This window comes from Odontesthes bonariensis, chromosome 23 (assembly GCF_027942865.1).
Source record: "Odontesthes bonariensis isolate fOdoBon6 chromosome 23, fOdoBon6.hap1, whole genome shotgun sequence".
NCBI classification, from domain to species: domain Eukaryota; kingdom Metazoa; phylum Chordata; class Actinopteri; order Atheriniformes; family Atherinopsidae; genus Odontesthes; species Odontesthes bonariensis.
Genome location: NC_134528.1, coordinates 15,186,394 through 15,205,417, shown reverse-complemented (window position 1 = coordinate 15,205,417; position 19,024 = coordinate 15,186,394). Strand labels below are relative to the sequence as shown.

The 19,024-nt window shown below is 40.5% G+C and overlaps 2 protein-coding genes across 5 annotated transcripts; one reads left to right on the top strand and one right to left on the bottom strand.

Moving 5' to 3' along the window:
- The first annotated feature begins 1,915 nt into the window (after positions 1-1,915).
- On the top strand, positions 1,916-14,325 carry LOC142374597 (serine/threonine-protein kinase tousled-like 2). Of its 4 annotated transcripts, none has more exons than XM_075458354.1 (21): positions 1,916-2,430; positions 3,604-3,697; positions 5,000-5,071; positions 5,709-5,778; positions 6,059-6,096; positions 6,347-6,439; positions 8,048-8,155; positions 8,515-8,607; positions 9,065-9,175; positions 9,346-9,482; positions 9,574-9,723; positions 10,112-10,178; positions 10,285-10,382; positions 10,465-10,546; positions 10,720-10,811; positions 10,946-11,035; positions 11,921-12,090; positions 12,172-12,310; positions 12,434-12,545; positions 12,641-12,748; positions 12,980-14,324. In XM_075458354.1, exons 2-21 carry the CDS (start codon positions 3,608-3,610, stop codon positions 13,151-13,153), a joined length of 2,094 nt encoding a protein of 697 aa, XP_075314469.1. In that variant the 5' UTR covers positions 1,916-2,430; positions 3,604-3,607; the 3' UTR covers positions 13,154-14,324. The 4 variants fall into 4 exon arrangements, with proteins under 4 accessions (XP_075314469.1, XP_075314470.1, XP_075314471.1 ...); XM_075458357.1 differs by having other exon boundaries at positions 2,299-2,430; positions 3,608-3,697; positions 12,980-14,325; XM_075458355.1 differs by lacking the exon at positions 5,000-5,071 and having other exon boundaries at positions 12,980-14,325.
- Positions 14,326-14,400: 75 nt separating this feature from the next.
- becn1 (beclin 1, autophagy related) lies at positions 14,401-18,396 on the bottom strand. The gene is made up of 12 exons (XM_075458358.1): positions 18,257-18,396; positions 17,865-17,997; positions 17,686-17,750; positions 16,986-17,044; positions 16,779-16,869; positions 16,500-16,636; positions 16,227-16,421; positions 15,986-16,132; positions 15,685-15,834; positions 15,359-15,419; positions 15,134-15,276; positions 14,401-14,916 (listed from the first exon to the last, which is right to left on the bottom strand). Exons 2-12 carry the CDS (start codon positions 17,989-17,991, stop codon positions 14,748-14,750), a joined length of 1,344 nt encoding a protein of 447 aa, XP_075314473.1. The 5' UTR covers positions 17,992-17,997; positions 18,257-18,396; the 3' UTR covers positions 14,401-14,747.
- Between the last annotated feature and the right edge of the window lie 628 nt (positions 18,397-19,024).

Here is a 19,024-nt window from a genome sequence, read left to right as displayed (position 1 = left end):
TGACATCTGCCTGTTTACAGAAGAGTATTAGGGCCAGGCATAAGAAAGAATAATAATATTTTGCCTGTCGAGAATAAAGTCGACATGTTGAGAATAAAGTCGACATGTTAAGAATAAAGTCGAAATGTCGAGTATAAAGTCGAATTTTCGAGAAAAAAGTCAACCCCTCTGGTCCATCATCTAATTACTTTATTTTCGACATTTCGACTTTAATCTCGACAAGTCGACTTTATTCTCAACATGTCGTCTTTATTCTCGACATGTCGACTTTTTTTTAATTCTCGACAGGCAAAATATAAATATTTTTTCTTATGCCTGGCCCTAAATACTCTTCCGTAGCCTGATACCCCCTGCAGGTTTTGAGAGTTTCTTTCCATGCACTACTATTCTGATTAGGGTGACTTTAGCAAATTATCTGCACAGCTACTATTAAATTTACCCCCCCACTCCAAAAAAAAAAAAAAATCTAATCAAGCCTGATAATCACCTTACAGGCTAATCTTAATATCTCTCACTTTTTCATTGCTAATATGTGACGTTGTCAAAATAGTGAGAGTGTATTTCTGAGGGTTTGAGTTTAAGCCTCAACCAAAGCAGCAGAGATTTGTTTCGGGCTCAGCAAAAAAGATTAACTGAAAAATATACATGAAGTAATCAGTTAAGTAAATATGAGTCAAGTACACAAACCTGTGGTGCCGAATGTTTTCATAGAGATGATAGGAATTCCTCACATATAATGCATTCCTGCAGTAATAAACAATGGCTTAAATGTAAAATATGACTACTAAACTGAAAAAGAGCAAAACATTTTTTGCGTAAGGGATTTAGAGCTGAACTTACATCTCTACCAACAGAAAGTGAAGCATCAAAAGAGAACCAGAGTACACAGCATAATTATATAACTTCTTAAAAGAATACACACAGACCCACAAACCTGCTGACATATACTTTCCTTGTCATGGATGAAGGGAAGAATTACTGGGGGTGAAAAAACAAAACAAAAACCGTCTCACAGACCCAGGGGCCCAAGGAGTAATGAACCCTAGTTCAGAGCCTTTCCGTCAACATTTCGTGTTAGTAAATCGAACCACTACAAAGAGATGCAAAATGACTTAAACCAGCAACCAAGACACTCGGAGTTACTGAAAACAACTGTAAAGAGACTAAAATGACCCAAAGCAGTTACAGAAGTTCTTGTCTTAGAGCTGCAAAAGGATTCATAAAGGAATAATTGCACTTCAGATGACTCAAAAACAGTAACAAAGAAACTTGCAATAGCTATGAGACAGAAAACACTGGCAGGTGCAAACTAACAAAATGAGATCTGAAACAATAACACAAACAGGTGCAAAATATATATTTTTTAAATTGAGTAAAAACAGGTAGATGCAAAGAGACTCAAAATGACCACAGACTCATGAGAAGATTTAATAGACATGACATTTTTTTTGTGTTGTTGTTGTTGTTGTTTGATTTTCCCAAGTTTTGGCCTGAGTGTGCTGCTTTTCATATACCAGCGCCTTTTTCTAGTATGAACCCAGGATCCTGTTTAGGTCACTGTCTGTCCATCATGCCACCTGGTCCAACTGTACTGTTTCACTTTTCACTGACTTCATCTGCCAACTTCCATTGGGAGCATCCATCTATGTGTGAAGGATAAGACAGATGGATACATACATCAATTCAGTGTAAATTAATGTGTGTTTATGCAGGAGTTTGTGGTACTCCAAATGGGAATTCCTTAACATTTAAAATGTTTTCCAAAACGCAACCGGTTATTATTTGATTTGATGCTGTAAACGGCCCTTGAAGTCTGGGACTTAGGAAAAGTTTCCTTCTTTTCTTCTTCTCCGTTTTATTCTTGACGACATTACACTGTCTGTTTATGGCTCTGACCTGAGGAAGTTACATTATGTATTAAACCAGCACTTGGGAAGCATCAGTGTCAGCTCTCCCTGGAACTCTATGCGGCCTTGGTGCAGGGGGTTATGATCTTTTTATATCAGTTAAAGGATGGTCTCTAACAAGGAGACTGTTCCCGATGTAGATGCTCGATAATGTCGACAGATACACCGCGTGAGGCAGAAATGTGACAACACTTGTCAAGAGGCTTCTGAGCATTGACAGCTCCCTACCCACCCGTGCAGGGGCACCAACACAGATAAGGAAATCCCGAGGATCACGGCCTCCCGTCCGGATGACACCAGCAGGAGCCTGTCACACTGCTCCATGTAGCTAGCATTAGCTAAGCTAACAAATGTCTTACCTGAATTCGACAGAATTGTAAATGGATAACTTTATTCAGACATCGTCAATTGGGGTGTGTGGGACGTGGAGCTGTTGAGGGGTTTACTTTCACTGGATGGGCGGGCGACACCCTTTTCCAATACTGTGAGTGGTTGTGAAAACTCACTGCAAAAGGTTTTCCAGGTGAGACTTCGATTGCAGCTAACGTTAACCTTAGCTTGCTCCACAGTTTGACGCTAGCTAGTTTGGGTAGCTAACCTATCAACCCTTGCTGTTATTCTGTAACCTGTAACATGAGCTTATATTATCATTCACCTCCTCTTGACAAGTACACATTAATAACAATACGGGGTTTTGCTTTTCTCTCTTAAAATACAGGCAAGATTTAGATCAGTGTAGTCAGTGTTAGCCAAGTTCGGCATTCCTCATATGCTTGTTCACAGTAGAAGATCAGCTGCTACATCAACTTCTACAAAGTCTGTTTCGCTGAAACATGGATTGAAATAAATATCTCTTAGCGAGTGGCTTTGTCATTAGAGCCGAGATGTAACCATTTAAGTGTTGCTTGCTTTCATTGCTTGGAAAAACTAGTTTATGGGATTGCCTGGCTAAAACTATTGTAATTTGTTTTGGAACAGTTGTCATCATGAAACGTCCCTTATGGACTGCAATATCAGTATCAATAGTTGATGGACACAATCGACCTGATATGTATGATAATCACGTAACAGAAAATAAGCTGTTGATATGTCAGCTTCTGATCCTGTCTTACTGTCTTCTCTGACATAAGCAGTGCCCAGATTCAGTGGCTCTCCTTGCTCATTTAGATCATTTACCATTTTGATCAACACATTGCATTGCAAGCATTTGAACATTGGAGTTTTAAGAGTTTAGCAGACAAATGATGAATGCACTGGGGAGGATTGAAAATAATTGCTGGATTTTGCATTCAAAGCTTTCCCTTTTTTTAAATATTCCTTAAATATTTTATAAGATTAATCATTTGTTTATGTACACACCAACGTTTTTGGACACTTATATTTTATGTTTTTTTTTTTCTCAAAATTTCAGCAATACAATAAAGAAAGCCTGTTTTGCATCTGTTGTGTAGTTTTTCTTTGATTCATTTATTGTAAAATGTACTTATCCAAAGTAGTCTCAGGCAGATCTGATTAAAAGTCTCTCTCTTTTTTTTTCTTTTTTTTTTAATGCTGCTCAAATGTAAAGGTTCACTATATTTTTATTTTACTTGCCTAAGTGAAACAGAATGCTTTACATGCATCTTTGTATAACACAAACTCATCTCAGCCAATTTCCATTTTCACGCACTTTTTTCTTTTTCTTTTTCTTTTGAAGCAAGATGGAAGGACTTCATAGCCAGACTATTAGCCTAGACCCACGCAGGCAGGAACTGCTTGAGGCTCGCTTCACAGGAGTTGGTGTGGCTAAGGTTGGTATACCTTTATTGATACAATAGTGGCCCATAACGACGGCTATTGTAAGTGTGGATTGTTTGTGCAAATGCTGGACTTTAAATAGAATGTAGTGAGGGTTGAGCTATATATGATGTTGTGCCAAAATACGGCTTGGAACGCTGGAGTGATGTTTCCTTTTTATACTTTGTGCAGGCAGTTTGGAGACTAAAACATATCACAGCTTTTTTTTTAAGTTTTTTTTCTGGCATATGTCCCATAACCCCACTGTGAATGCAAACACGAGCAGTTCTATGTTGTATTCGTCTAGAAGTTTAGAAAATCTTGGAATTTTTCTGTTTAGACGATACTCTGTGTTTAGGAGTTTCCTTCAGTGGAATGATTTGCTGTCCTGTGCTGAAGGTAAAAACAAGACCAGCTCTGTTTTAGCTGACACGGGAGCTGGCCAGCAGCTCTTTGTTTCACTTGAGACCAGTGACACTGAAATGGCACAGCAATCGAAGCTTACATCATTGGCTGCATGCTGTGCATCAACTCTGCCGTATAACAGGGTACCGCTATGTGTGTGGGTGCGTATTTGAGCAAATGGCAACCCTTGAAAAGCGATCTCTGTTATTCATGACTGGCCTATATATGGGTCTGAAATAAATTGTTCGGCCTGCTGGCCTGTGGCACAAATTATATTGGGGTATGAGAATGTGGACTACATTTAAGGCTGTGTCGAGTTGCCATTCAGCACATCACGATGAATTTTTAAAGTGTACGTGTTAATAGAAAGGCTGAGAGAATCTCTTGGCTGTTTGTGTGACCTTGAGCAGCAGAAAGCCAGCAGGCCTTAAAAGCATTAGCCTGCTGTTTCTTCTAAGTCTCATAAGCTAGCCATGAATGACCCCAACTGGATGTGGTCTGAAGATTTTCCGATTAACACGGGGATCTGCATTACACACCCCCTGTTGCACCTTGGCTTATCATTTTAGCATAGTGCTGATCCTTTTATATCTATAAAGGACAGATGCATTAACTGGAGTCCCAACAAAAATAAGTTACAAGGGGTGTCAGGAAGGATTTACAAGCGTTGATGTGACATGAGTTGTAAGCATTGTGGTGAAGTTGATAGCCATGTTATATAATTTGAGCATAGATTGTTGAGTTTACTTTGAGAATTCAGAGGAGATCACCATTCATCTTGAATTTATTTTAGTATAAAACAAGATATGGCTTTGCATGTAGCTGTTGTCTGTCTATGATTTTTCTCTTCTATGCACAGGAATGGCTTGTGACTAATCAATCCCATTAATTGTTTTTCCTCTGCATAATAGAGTTCAGCCAACAGCGAATCATCAAACCAGTCTCTGTGCAGTGCAGGATCACTCAGTGACAAGGAACTAGAGGTTGGTTGGTTGGTTGGGTGTGGGGGGCACTCCAGACAAAATGAGAAGTGGTTTTGTGCTCAGCCTCAGCTGCTCTGACTGTTTGTACTCCACCCAACCTTAAGTTTGAATGATTTTTTTTTTTTTTAAGATAAATTAGTATTTCTTTACAGGATGATAACAACACAACTTCCCTTTAACGTTACCTAAGTATATGTTTGCTTCAGTATCCCTTATCTTTGTCTTTGCATGTAGCCAAAAACCCCAAATTCTATGATTGAAATGAAAACTTCACATATATTATGATCATATATGTTGTCCAGTATCATCTGGGGCCAAGTTTTCCCTCTGTAAATTCTTTCAATACCAGTTTCTATCTTTTTCACCTTTCCAGTCATAAACAGTCCAAAGCCGTCCTCCATATTTGGTTTGGTAACTAAACCAAACACATGGCACCTCTGTTGGCTTTCAGCTGAAATTCCCATCAGATGTTTTTGAAATTATTGCTATTTATATTTTCTTTGAAGACCTATTATATTCACATGTGTAGTGCAGAAATGCACAAAACCTGCCATCATTCAGCTTTGAATGTGTTCTTGTCACTTTGTTTATGTGATTAACTGAGGGAAATCTGGCATGCTTTTCCTCCTCATGTCAGACACCAGAGAAGAAGGCCAACGAGAGAAGCAGGAAGAGAAAAGGAGACGTATTTGACAGCAACAGCCAAGGTGAGTTCAACCCACTTACTGGCAGTCCTACAAAATGACCATTTCCCCACACTAATTGCTCTCTATATTTATAAATGTTGAGCTGACATGGATAACGCTTTCATCACTGCTTTGTTGTTTGCTTTAAATATGATTTTTTTTTTCAAATTTGGGTGAAAAAAGGTCTTAAACGGACATCTGGGATTCAAATGACTCGGAATATTTTTTTTTCTTTGCAGGCTTCTTTGAAAGCAAAGGAACTCCACTGATTTAATTTTATTGGTGTTCTGTCTCTTTGTAGGAAAAGGAAGGGGGCACAAAATAGGGGATTATTTTGAGGTGAGTACAAGCTAAGTACAGATGATATTTAATCGTTCTTTTGAATGTCATTTTCTTTCGAGTTATGTTGGTGTTCGTAGTTTCAAATCACCCTCAAGCTGTATTGTCTCACCCTCAAAGCTTTACTGTCTCACCCTCATTTTCTCACTGTGCCAGCAAGTTCCTTCATTCACCTTTTTTCTGAATAACCACTCTGTCCTCTTTCCCTCTGTTTTGTGCCTTCGCTCTTTGTCAATGGCCCCATGGCCAGTTTGCTGGTAGCAGTGGCTCTGGCACCAGTCCTGCCCGAGGCATCCCTCTGCTGGTGCGCTCGTCTTCACAGCACTCACTGTCTTATTCTCCGGTGAGCACCGGCATCCATCTTCATAGCTCTCATCTGCTTTGCGCTGTGTTGATTGGGTGTTCTATCCTTAACTTGTGTCAGAATTGACTTGTGTACTGGCAGTATGAGTCCTCGCCTGATTTCTTAGAATCAGTTTGGTCTCATTTGGAGAGGGATAAAGCTTGTGTTGGATTTTGTTTTAATGTTGATTATATGATGAGCTAGCATTTAAGGCAGGGAACTGTACGGGAGGACAACATGTTCATTACGTTAAACTAGCTTATGCACTTCTAAGAATGTAGTTGTTTGATGAGTTTTATGAATTTTACGACGGAAATAGCCTGAATTAAGAACCTCCTCACCTTCGGTTTTCATTCATCCTTTGTTAAGAGAACATCTCTCCTCATCACAACTCCAAAATCTTGTTATAGCAGAAAGGCTCTAAATCAAGAGTATATTAAGTGACTTCCAGTGTCCTGTTACACAAAACGACTTTACAAAGTGAGTGGGAGCTAAACTTTATTCCCTAAACATACCAAGCCATTGCCCTTTTCAGCTGTCATTGGGTAATGGGCTCATTTAGTGATTTTTCGGGTGCAGACGTAGGTCAGGTTTGAGTGATAGATCATATCAAATACTGTGACTACAGCAGCTTATTCTATGAAACACACTGACAGACTTGAGTTGGCGGCATTTTGGAAAGATTGCTCTCTGCCTGGTAATGTTGTGGCCTTGGAAGTTTTGTTTTGTTGGCTAAAAATGATCACGTCCAGTGGAGAAGGGCAGAGAAGATGGACATTGCCAGGAGAAGTTGAACCGTGTTGCTCAATGCAAGACCTGCTAATTAACCAGCTGGTATTGTGTTAAGATGTAATCTCCTGCAAAATCCATCCCCCCTTCACTGACCAATTAATTAAAGTAAACACATTTTAATTCTTCTAAATTCATTCAGCTATGCATCTGTATTATGGAGTCGCATGCATTGGGTTTTATGAGTCACTGTTTTGTTAGTAAACTTTTTTTTTCTTTTTTTTTTACAATTGGACATATATTTATCATTTGCTTCAAAGTAATACAAACGGATTAAGCTACGGTTTTAGAGGCTGATCCTACAGTATGAGCATGGAAACACTATCCTGGAGTTAGAATTCAGGCTCTGTGCATTCAAAAGAAACCCTAAGGAGCAAGAGGGAATACAACATGCTGTCTCATCATGTCAAGGCGGGACATCTACTTCACATTCTAGAGGACTTCATAATCTTTAGGAATGGTTTTTTTTCAGGGTTTTCCGTAGAATTTGATAAATGAAAGACTCAGTTCAGCTGAAGATGGCATGTTCATGTAAAAATAGATTGGTTAAAATCAGTTTATAGGAATTTACTAAGAGAGATTTCTCAACAGTCTAATTGCAGTCTGTTTTTTATGTCTTCCTATGTGATGATAACATTGAAACCCTTTTTTTTCCCCTTTGAATACATAATTTAGCATTCGCTCCCTCCATCTTATTAACAGCCACATCATTTGTTGGCTTATCTCCCTTTCAGCTACCCCCCTGCTGACTGTAATATGTAATGGCTACATTTCAACCCCTTTATTCCTAACTTTTTCCTCTGTTTCTGTGGAACGCAGTTTCAGCACGGCAGTCCTTCGTCCACAGGCTCAGCCCACACAGACTCCTCATCCTGCAGCTCATTTAAAACAGCTCCCACACACTCCTGCTCACACAAAGCCATCCAGGTAACTGTCTAACCTGAAGCACCATTTGACAACAATTTTATTTTTTATTTTTCCCCACATTCTTTTCTCTCTCACTCTTGACTTGTCTAGTTTTGGCATGTGTCCACACATGTCATTCTAATGATCTCATGATGTCAAATTTGCAACATGCAACAGACAGCCAGCTATCTCTTTCGATTACACTGATTGGTCGAATTAAAGGTCAGAATTTTAAACTGGCATAATATGTTCAAAACGGCGACACTTTGAGTTTGATACGTTAAAACAGATTGGTACTTTGCAAGAACTAAAGTAGGAATTTCCTCATTTAAATGGGGTACGGTGTTAACTGTTGGCTTGTCTTTGTATCATCTTTTCAGTCAGAACTGACGCTGCTGAAACTGACGGCGCTGGAAAGGGTCAAAAACTCCGACCTGGAAAAGAAAGAAGGGAGGATAGACGACCTCCTGCGGGTTAGATTAAGCATTCCTTTTTTGGAAATATTACAAGTTTAACTTAGTTTGGAGTATTCATACCATTCTTTGTATTTCTTACTAAATGTTATGCACTAAAAGTTGCAAATGGACGACAGTAAATCAAGTGTGCACAACTATCACACAAACAAGTGTATGTGTAATTTAAATCCATAAATGAGGCCCAATTAAAGTGTCTATCTTCATCACCTGAATCCAGTTTTCATCTGCTTATCACAACAACTGCTCGGTCCCTTTTTCCCTCTTTTTGCACTTCATCATTAATGATGTGCCCGTTAACATTTAAAATGCGACTTTACTTGCATAGATGTATAAGTCAGTAATCCAAGCTGAAGCGCTGACTTTTGTTGCATAATGTCACCATAAGAACGAACCAGCCTGAAGTCTTTGTTGTAAGATTTAGTTGTCAGACCGCTGCTGTTGTATGTTTTGGCAGGCTAACTGCGACTTGAGGCGGCAGGTCGATGAGCAGCAGAAGATGCTCGAGCGCTATAAGGAGCGACTTAACAAATGTGTGACCATGAGCAAAAAGCTGCTGATTGAGAAGGTCAGTGTGAATATGACGTGCACAAGTATGATTGCTGGACTTGGGTTGTGTGTGTCGCGGAACCAGAACAGCTTGTCGGGGCCTGACTTTTAAGTTGGATGATTTTTCTCGGGGTTTAGTCACCTTTTGACTGTACTTGTATAGTTTTACCCATTCATCTTTTTTTGCAGTCAAAGCAGGAGAAGATGGCGTGCAGGGACAAGAGCATGCAGGATCGCCTACGTTTAGGTCACTTCACCACAGTACGTCACGGAGCTTCCTTCACTGAGCAGTGGACAGATGGATACGCCTTCCAGAACTTAATCAAGTCAGCATGTCGAAAGGCGCAGACATTTGCTCTCATTTTGTCCCATCTGCGGACAAACGTGCTCACACCAGATTGTCCTTCTTTGTTGTAGGCAGCAAGAGCGGATCAACTCGCAGCGGGAGGACATTGAGAGGCAGAGGAAGCTGCTGGGGAAGAGGAAACCTCCCACGGCCCCAACACCCCCGCCCAACATGGAACAGAACAAACGAAAAAGTAGAAGCAATGGCCAAGAGAATGAAACGTAAGAGCAGCTCAACTACTGAGCAAAGTCGGTACTTAGAGTAGCACATGGACAAGGCCAATGAAGTTTACACTAAGGCTTATGTGTCTGCTCATGTTTGTGTAATTTACTTGAGTGTGTTTTTGTGGGCATCTTATCACACGACAGTGATGAGGGCCAATATATCATTAAGAGAGAGAGAGTTAATAATGAGGTGTTAATATAGTCATAATTTCTATCGTATTTATTTTGACAATAGTTGTACCAGTAGAACAACTATCTATATAACTCTGCGCCAGCAGTATGTGGGAAAACCTAATTTCATAAAGAGTCTTTCTTTCTTTCTTCATGTCAGCTGAAGTAAATTCACATCTCAAAAGCTGACCTTTTGCTACGCTGTCGCACACAGGTTGTCCCTGGCAGAATACCGCGAACAAGAGGAAATTTTTAAACTTCGAATCGGTCATCTTAAAAAGGTACCAGCTCCACAGTTGCGCTTGCTTTTTGTTGATTGGGTACTTCTTTTTCGAGGCTCCGGTCTTGTGAGAATGACACGGAGGATGAATCATTGTTACTGTGCAGGAAGAAGCAGAGGTCCAGGCAGAGCTGGAACAGTTGGAGCGGGTTAGAAACTTGCACATTCGGGAGCTTAAGAGAATCCACAACGAGGACAACTCGCAGTACGTGCCCTTAGCGATTTAACAAACCTCACTTGGGTTCTGTTTTTAAATGGCTTAAAATAACTAAGTTTTTCCTCTGCAGATTCAAAGACCATCCCATGCTGAATGACCGTTATCTGCTGTTACGTTTACTTGGAAGAGGGGGCTTTAGTGAAGTTTTCAAAGTAAGCATGTACCCTTTATATGGCTTTGACTCCTCTTTGCTTGATTGACTTTACAGTACAAATGGGAGGGCAGCTTAATGTGTCACAGCGGTGTTTGGAGCAGCTGCTGTGTTTCTGTTGACAGTAGGGTTCTCTCACATTTGATTTGTTACTATGTCATGTTTCTTGGGCAGGCTTTTGATTTAACAGAGCAGAGGTATGTGGCCATCAAAATTCATCAACTCAACAAGAACTGGAGGGAGGAGAAGAAGGAAAACTACCACAAGTGAGTCTGAAATTGCCCTTTGCTCAGTGTTAGTAAATCACTGAAAACGTTTGATCGGTAATGAAATATTACATTGTGATTATCCAAGTCTCAAACTGCCTTTAAATGAAAGAATCATTCATTTGTTGTTGCAGACACGCCTGTAGAGAGTACAGGATCCACAAAGAACTTGACCATCCCAGAATAGTCAAACTCTATGACTATTTCTCGATCGACAAAGACTCGTAAGTGACTCACGCTACACAAAGCTCTAAATAAAAAATATGATAACTAAGGCCCTGTCCCACCCTACCACGGTTACATTTTGCAAAACAAACTGCATCTTCATCGTGAAAATGCTGGTTTTTAGAAAGATTGAGATATTTACATTTTTTTTTACTTCATTTTTTTATTTAGACATTATTTAACCAGGGACATTACTTTCCAGCTATTGCTTTGTGTAACGCACATGCGTTGGAAACCACAACAGCAGTGGTGCCTACTGTATTCACCAGTTTCTCTGTATCTGGCGAGCTTTGCTTGGCCTAGATATACATTTACTTTTTTTAGAGTTTGCCATTGCTCTTGGGCTGTGTGCTAGAAGGATTTTGAATTAAAAAGGGTGAAATAGTTAACGTGTCCAAAAAAAAAAAAAAAAAAACATTGCCCAGGTTTTCATAAGCTGATTTAAATTTGACATTTTATGCCATCTTTGTAGTTTATTGCAGGATGAGGTAAGTCTCCAGGTTGTCTAATGAAAAACTAAATTTCTAGATGTGATCATTTCTAATAGTTTTCTTTTTTCTTTCTTTCTTTCTCTATATCTGTTGTATATTTACTTGTTTTACAGTCCTGTTTCACATTCATTTTTACCTGAATAAAGAACTCTGCTCGATGAAATTTAGTGTTCATATGCCACAAACTGAATTTACTAATTATCAATTTAATCTGACCCACTGGCTTGTGTTTGAGATTTTTGTTTATGTTAATGCCAAATATTTCCTGATATTCATATTAAAATCTTACAGCTTTTACGCATATTTGGATTTGTAGGAATGTGAGTGGTTAGGTGACCTATAGTAACACTTTAAAAACAATAATAATACTATCTGTTGTGTCATCTCTTTTAGATTCTGCACAGTGCTGGAGTACTGTGAAGGCAATGATCTGGATTTCTACTTGAAGCAGAATAAGTCAATGACAGAGAAAGAGGGCCGCTCCATTGTCATGCAGCTCGTCAACGCCCTCAAGTACCTCAATCAGATTCGGCCGCCCATCATCCACTATGACCTCAAGCCTGGTAAGTCTCATGGAGTTCTTATGTGTCACTTTGCAGTCTGGCAAACATAACAGACTAAACCCGTGTGTGTTCTGTTCTCAGGAAACATCCTGCTGGTTAATGGCACAGCCTGTGGTGAGATAAAGATCACCGACTTTGGCCTGTCCAAAATCATGGATGATGACAGCTTCAACTCTGCGGATGGCATGGAGCTGACCTCACAGGGAGCAGGGACCTACTGGTAAAAAGACACATCGCTGCATTTAGTAAACTGGACAATAATCTGGCTTCAGATGTTTGTTGCACTGGTGCAGAATTTATATCCTCTTGTCACAACATATTGTGCTATTTTTGTGTCTCACAGGTATCTACCACCTGAGTGCTTTGTAGTTGGGAAGGACCCCCCAAAAATATCCAACAAGGTGGATGTTTGGTCAGTAGGAGTCATATTCTACCAGAGCTTATATGGGCGCAAGGTAACCATGAATCTCCATTCGGTAACATAGATTGTGAGGGTTATGTTTTCCTTTTGGAGAAGACTGTTAACTGGCTGCCTGTTGTCTCTCTCAAGCCCTTTGGACATAACCAGTCGCAGCAGGATATCCTCCAAGAAAACACCATACTAAAAGCTACCGAGGTGCAGTTCCCCCCCAAACCTGTGGTCACCACAGAGGCAAAGGTGGGGTACACATCTTTTCCTAAACTGCAGCAATCTAATTGTAAAGTTCCCATCAAAGCTCTTACATTGAAAGTGTGACTTTGTCACTTTCTGGCCCAATGAAAGGACAGTGTTGGTCCTCGATGAGATACATTTTTCTGCTCAGACAGGATGACAATAGTGAAAGTAAAAAGATATATTTCTGGGTCTGTAGAGGTGGGTTCTGAAATGAGTCGTTGGTTTCTTTCCTAGGCCTTCATTCGACGTTGCTTGGCTTACCACAAGGAGGACCGCGTGGATGTGCTGCAGTTGGCCAGTGACCCCTTCCTTATGCCGAATATTCGTAAAGCCCTAGGTAGCAGCACAGCTTTGGTACCCGCCAGTCCCTCCACATCCAGCTGCTACAGCAGCGGTGCTTCCAACTGAAGTTAGCTGAAAGAAACTAGACTAAAGCTCCAGGGAGGACAAAGTCACATGGAGACATTACATGCTTGATGAAGCTCCTTCTTTGTAGGGCATGATGGGACGGAGAAGTCTTTAAAGTGTGAATGGAACCAGAATGGTGGATGAGAGAATTGTAATGGTAAATGTGCCCACCACTGTTGTCAGTGGTAAAAATGAAGGGCAAAGTCTCCGGTTGTGGGCTCAGTAGAACCCAAAGATTTGCCCATATGCATGCACTAACATAAACATAGACTTTTCCATGATAAAAAACGAAAATCATTTGGAAAAATTGCACAACTGACTCGGAAGTATGAATTGTGGAACATTATGTTATGTCCATACTCTGGAAGGTTTAGAGGAGGAAGCACTGATAACATTTCATCCCATACTGCTTGAAATCCATCATCAGACTTTTTCCAGAATTAGTGGTCTGTTCCAAATACATATCCCTGTAGGATAAAGAGATTGATGTTTTTAGAAAGGGCTGCTGCAAGTGATGAATGATTGGTGACTGAGGATCGTGGCCTGTCTTATGTGACATGGCCCCATAAGAGATTTATCTGTGACTTTACACAGGAGAGGGCTGATTCTAGAGATTGCCTATTTTTGTTTTCCAATAATTTTACTTGATAACTGGAAGTCAGCTTATTATTTTAATTAAGTCCATATTTTTCCATGAGATTTACCCCCTCTAATGTTAACCTTAAATGGGAGGGGGGGCTGACTGAGTGTGTGTTTTGAGGCAAGATTCAGCTGAAATAATAATTAATGAAACCATTAAAAAGCTATTGGTTAACACTGTGGAGTCTCGTTTCATCTGGGCGGATGGGGAAGAGAATGTGCAGGCTATTGGTTTTGATGCAAGTACATCACGTGTGTCTCTGTTGGTAATTACACTATCAAATATATTTAATCTTAAAACTGTTAAGATTCTTTTCACAACTTAGAAATGTTTGTAACTCAGTCCCACTATTAGGTTCCCATATTTAAAGGATATGTTGATGTGCAGCTGCAGATTATGAGCACAAAGTAGGTGTATTAATGCGGCTTATAACCGTTTGCAGAGTATGTAATGGACAATTCTGGTATTTGTATTCAGTCTTAATTTATCGTACTGATATACTCTGATTAAATCATTTGCTGTGGTCTATTGAAAATCCTTCTCATGGTAGACAAGACGGTGAAGTAGAAGATGTGGTCCAACAGGAGACGAGATGCCCTTTGTCACATTCTTCTTAAGTGTTTAATTGTTTTTAATGTGATGTCAGAAAATGCTATTTTTAGTGAGACAGATCATAACAAAAAGCAAACATTATCCTTCTTTCTTACAGATGTCTTTAGTCTCCCATGTGGGAGCCACAGCTTGAAATCTGTACTGTGCAACAAAAAATGTTTAATTACCTCTAGGAAAAAAAAACCCAACAAAACAAGATGTGCACTGACGGTTTTGACTTCTCTCAATCCAGCAAAGACTTGCAAAATGGTGCAGGCATTTCTTTTCCCATCGGCTGCATATCCAACTCAAGAATCACAAGAAATCCATTTAACAGCTGTCAGTCAATCAACTGCAGAGAGTTTATCTGTTGTAGAACTGCGAGGTGACCCAGGCCAGCCCCCATTTCAGATTGGTGAGCATAAACTTCAACGCCTTGGTCCACTGCTCCTCCGAGTTAAACTGGGTTTTTATGGAGTAGGATCCTCCGCTGCCACCTGTATCCTCAATCTTCCCCTTCTCCACATCCATCCTGAGAGAGAGAAACACCAGTTACTGCTGTAGTATCAGGGGAAATATCATTACATATTTCACAAACGGTTATTTATTTCAAGATTTTCCATATGTCATGTTTGCCTCAGCTCCATAATAACTCCTTAATAACTCATAAGTTAAAACAACGGTTCAGGATTCTAATTTTATTTGACTTTGTTGTAGAGATGTGTCAGAAAACAAGCTCTGTATCTGACCTGTACGGGAGGCAGAAACCAGTGTCTCCTTTTTCCACCTCTTCTTTGAACTGCTGGACACAATCCAGGAAGGCCACCATGGCATGATCGAACTTATTGTCCCAGAAGAACCTCAAGCCACCCGAGCAGTACAGTGGAAGTTCCTGGGAGAAGGGACAGAGTGGAAACCTGAAAGACTGTTGAAATAATAATGGGAGAGCTGGAAAGAAGAGTAATTTTTGTTACCTTTGACTTGTCTGTCAGCGACTCTAGGTATGAGTGGTTTCCATATGGGACAAGACGATATCTGTGGAGACAAGGGAGGTGTTTAAGCGGAAGTTTCTGTTGACATGCAGACAGACAAAAAGCAATGGCAGTAACAAATACTACATGACTGTGATAAAGCTTAGCAACAGAAAGGTATATCATACAAGATATGTAAGCACAAGAGGTGAGTTAACAAAGCGCCCATTAGTGGGATGCATCATTTCAACAAAAGCATGGCTATTCTAATTTAAACTGAACTAAAAAAATGCATGATAATGCTAAATTCAAGCAAATAATACATTTACCTCTGAAATCGCAGCCCCATTTTGTTGGCCAGAGCATGCAGCAGTAGCACCGTCTGCCCCCAGGCTGCGTTGATTTCATTCCACTCCACAGGAACGCTGGGAAGCCGACCCAGACGGAAAGTGTTGATGGTACCGAACTGGCCGCTGTGCCTGGAGTGAGAGGACAAATGATTCGTATTTCAAGTGAATACATTTTGGTTTACTTAGATTCCTGTGCCCAAGTTAAATCTTTTCCAAGTCTAAATTGACTTTGGACAGAAAAACTAATTATTTCTGAGTAGAAACAAGTGTGTTTGAGTACCAGATGTGAAATGTTGCATTGAAAACATTAGTCTTCTTCAAGCGATCCAGCTGAATTTGGCAGTAACGCATCTGGTTGTCGACACTCTTCAGCTCGTCATCCAGCTCTAGCTGCTGCCGTTTAAACTCACTGTATTCCTTTTGGTACCTTGCAGCACAGAGCAGTGGGAACAGATACAGCTGTTAGGAGATCCATCATCAAATAATATGCCACCTCTTTATATCACCGCTCGGACACTCACTGTAGCTCCTCTGTGTCCAGCTGCTGAGACTGGACCCTGCTCTGGGTCAGGTCCTGAGCCACAGCGGCCCTCTGCTCCTCCACAGCCTCCAGCTCCTGTACTAAAGCCTCCTCCTCCTCTTTGAGATGCTGCAGCTCTGCCAGTAGGGTCTCCTCATCCTCCACCTGTAGGTTTGATAGCAGCTCCAGACACTGTCTGAAAATAGACCAGAGTCAGCACTTTGAAAGTGTATTTTTATCCAGTGTAATTAAACTTTATTGTGCTCCAGCTCACTTGTAATTCTGGCACTCATTCTCTGTGATGTTGAGCTGCGTGTCCAGATGGTCCAGCAGTGTGTCAGTGCATTCCTCACACAGCGGGTGGTCCACATCGGTCTGGCCTGACATGATGTCAAAAAGGTCACTGGTTACCTAGGTTGGATATGATTAGGTAAGGGCGTCAATAGGTTTGTTTACATCGTGTGAGCATAAAGATGTTTTCAAACATTGTCAACATTCCTCTAAGTAAATTGAGATAACTGAACTTAAAATTCCCTTTAAAGGTAAAGATTACCTTGAGTCTGCGACTAAGATTTTCCATGGTGCCACCATCAGATGCATCTCCAATCAGTGTGAAACTGTTGGCACTTTCTGTTGACATCATCCTGAAAAGAAGGGCATGATTAAACTTTGAAGGATATGTTGTATTCAAAGGAGCACCTTTGCCTCAGTAGACAAATACTCCGTGCTGGCTCAAAAATGGATGGTCTGGGCTGCTCACCGGGCAGGAGGGATGTATTTTCTTGACACTCCATCTTGCTTGTTTTCCACAAAAGTCTCCTACAAGATGAAAAGGAAATGTGGTGTCAACAAACTGCAAGTTTTGTTTATATCTATAAGACCAGGTGCTAATAAGACTCCATACAGCCCTTTTCTCATTATCTGTAATAGTCCTGACTAAATTCATCTAAACACACATGACTTTGGCTCTTTCCCAACCAGCTTTCTCTATAGTCACCTCTCTGTTGTCTCAGGTCATTCCAAGCACATTACCGATTGGTTATGCATTTTTAATGATATTCTAACAAGCCCAGACAGTTACAGCTCCACAAGCAGTATTAATTACAGTATTGTAAAGTGATAACGGCTGGTAATAAATCTGTGGTAATATAATTATAGAAAGAATTTGCTTATGAGGTTGTCAAGTAGAAATAAAACATTTTCAAAGAAATCCATTTCCCTGAGGTTTCTGCTGTATCTCACTGTGCTGTTTTCTTGAGCGTTTCTCAGGCCTGTGGAGAGTGGATTTAACGGCTTTTATTAGAAGAATGAAGGGTGAGAGTAGGTGGATAACACAACAACACACGTTGGTGACACTGATTCACACTCAGTAGCCTTGATAGTAGACAAAACGGTCGGAGACCATGAGAATCTGGTGCAGAGGCAGACGACCCAAACATTGATATTAAGCAGTAACCCACCTCTGGTGCTTCCTCGCCTACTCTGTTGTCGGCCTGTTTGCTGTGAGTCACAGTGACCAGCGGCGCTGCGGGGGAGAGTAAGGGTCACAACATCCTGTAACTACATGTGGAACAGTTGCATGAAGATGTCACTTGCATTTCACAGCGACCACGATCCACCGTTAAAGGTGAATACACACCAATAAGTTCGTGGATGGTGACTCGGTCGAGCACGTTGAACGATGTGTCCAGTTTGAGCGGCTGACAGCAGCGCTGACACACGAAGCTGACCTGCATGGTTGTGCTCGACGACTTGGAGCCCTCCATCGCTACCTAAAAAACATGAACAGAAACAAACAAACAAACAAACAAACAAACAAACAAACAAGACATTGTAAACGGGCGTGGGATTACAGGTTAATTCTATCTATTTGTTCAAATATCATTAAAGTGAGCGACTGGTACACATTTCAGCCTGCTAGCTAGCTAGCTAGCTAGCTTTTGGCAACGCTATTAAAACAGCTGGCTGCTTCAATTAACTTTGCAGTTAGCTTGAGTTTAGCACAACCAGGGTGTATACAGATATACTCACCGCCACATATGAAAGATAAAAACTATTCGGTCATAAACCCTATGTATATCCTTGGGAAATAGGGATCCAGCCCTGATATTTTTAGCATTACGCCACTTCCCTGTTGTTGTTTACGGTGGTTGTTACGTCTTCCTCTTTTCTTTAGGGTTGCGGACACGCGATGCAACACAAACTCACTGCTGCCCTCTACTGTTTAGTTCCAAAGTCCCTTTTCTTTCTTCCTTTCTGGGACATATTTTCAGTGAAAAAATGTTATGTTCGAAATTGTGTTCAAGGTTATGAGGGCTTCTTCTCTCTTTTGCTTGATAATGTCACACCCCTGTGTCCAGACAACTTTTCCTTGGTCTCATCTGAACGCAGAATTGATGAGTATTCTTTGTGCAGGTAAGCTTTTCTGGGAGATGAAACCTTTCTGGTCTTCTGCAGTGTCAGCTGAAGAGTCTACCTTCAAATGTTGAGGCAAGGACTTCTCTAATTCCAATACAAACTTTGTGTATGTAACATTATGCCTAAATATGAATATTTTTCATAAAGTCTATAGGTATTCATTCAGAGTTTTCGTTTTAGCTGTTAAGCTCATGCTGACTTGATGTTGCACAATAAAACAACAGCTTCTCCAGGTGTGCTCAGGTCTTTATGCTGATTCCTCCTTTGAAGTTTGTAAATTTGGATGAAAGCATGTATTACTGTCCCTGATTATCCATACACACATTTGCCATTACAGCGTTTACCAAATAAAACCCACATCACATCCTGCTTTGTGGACTT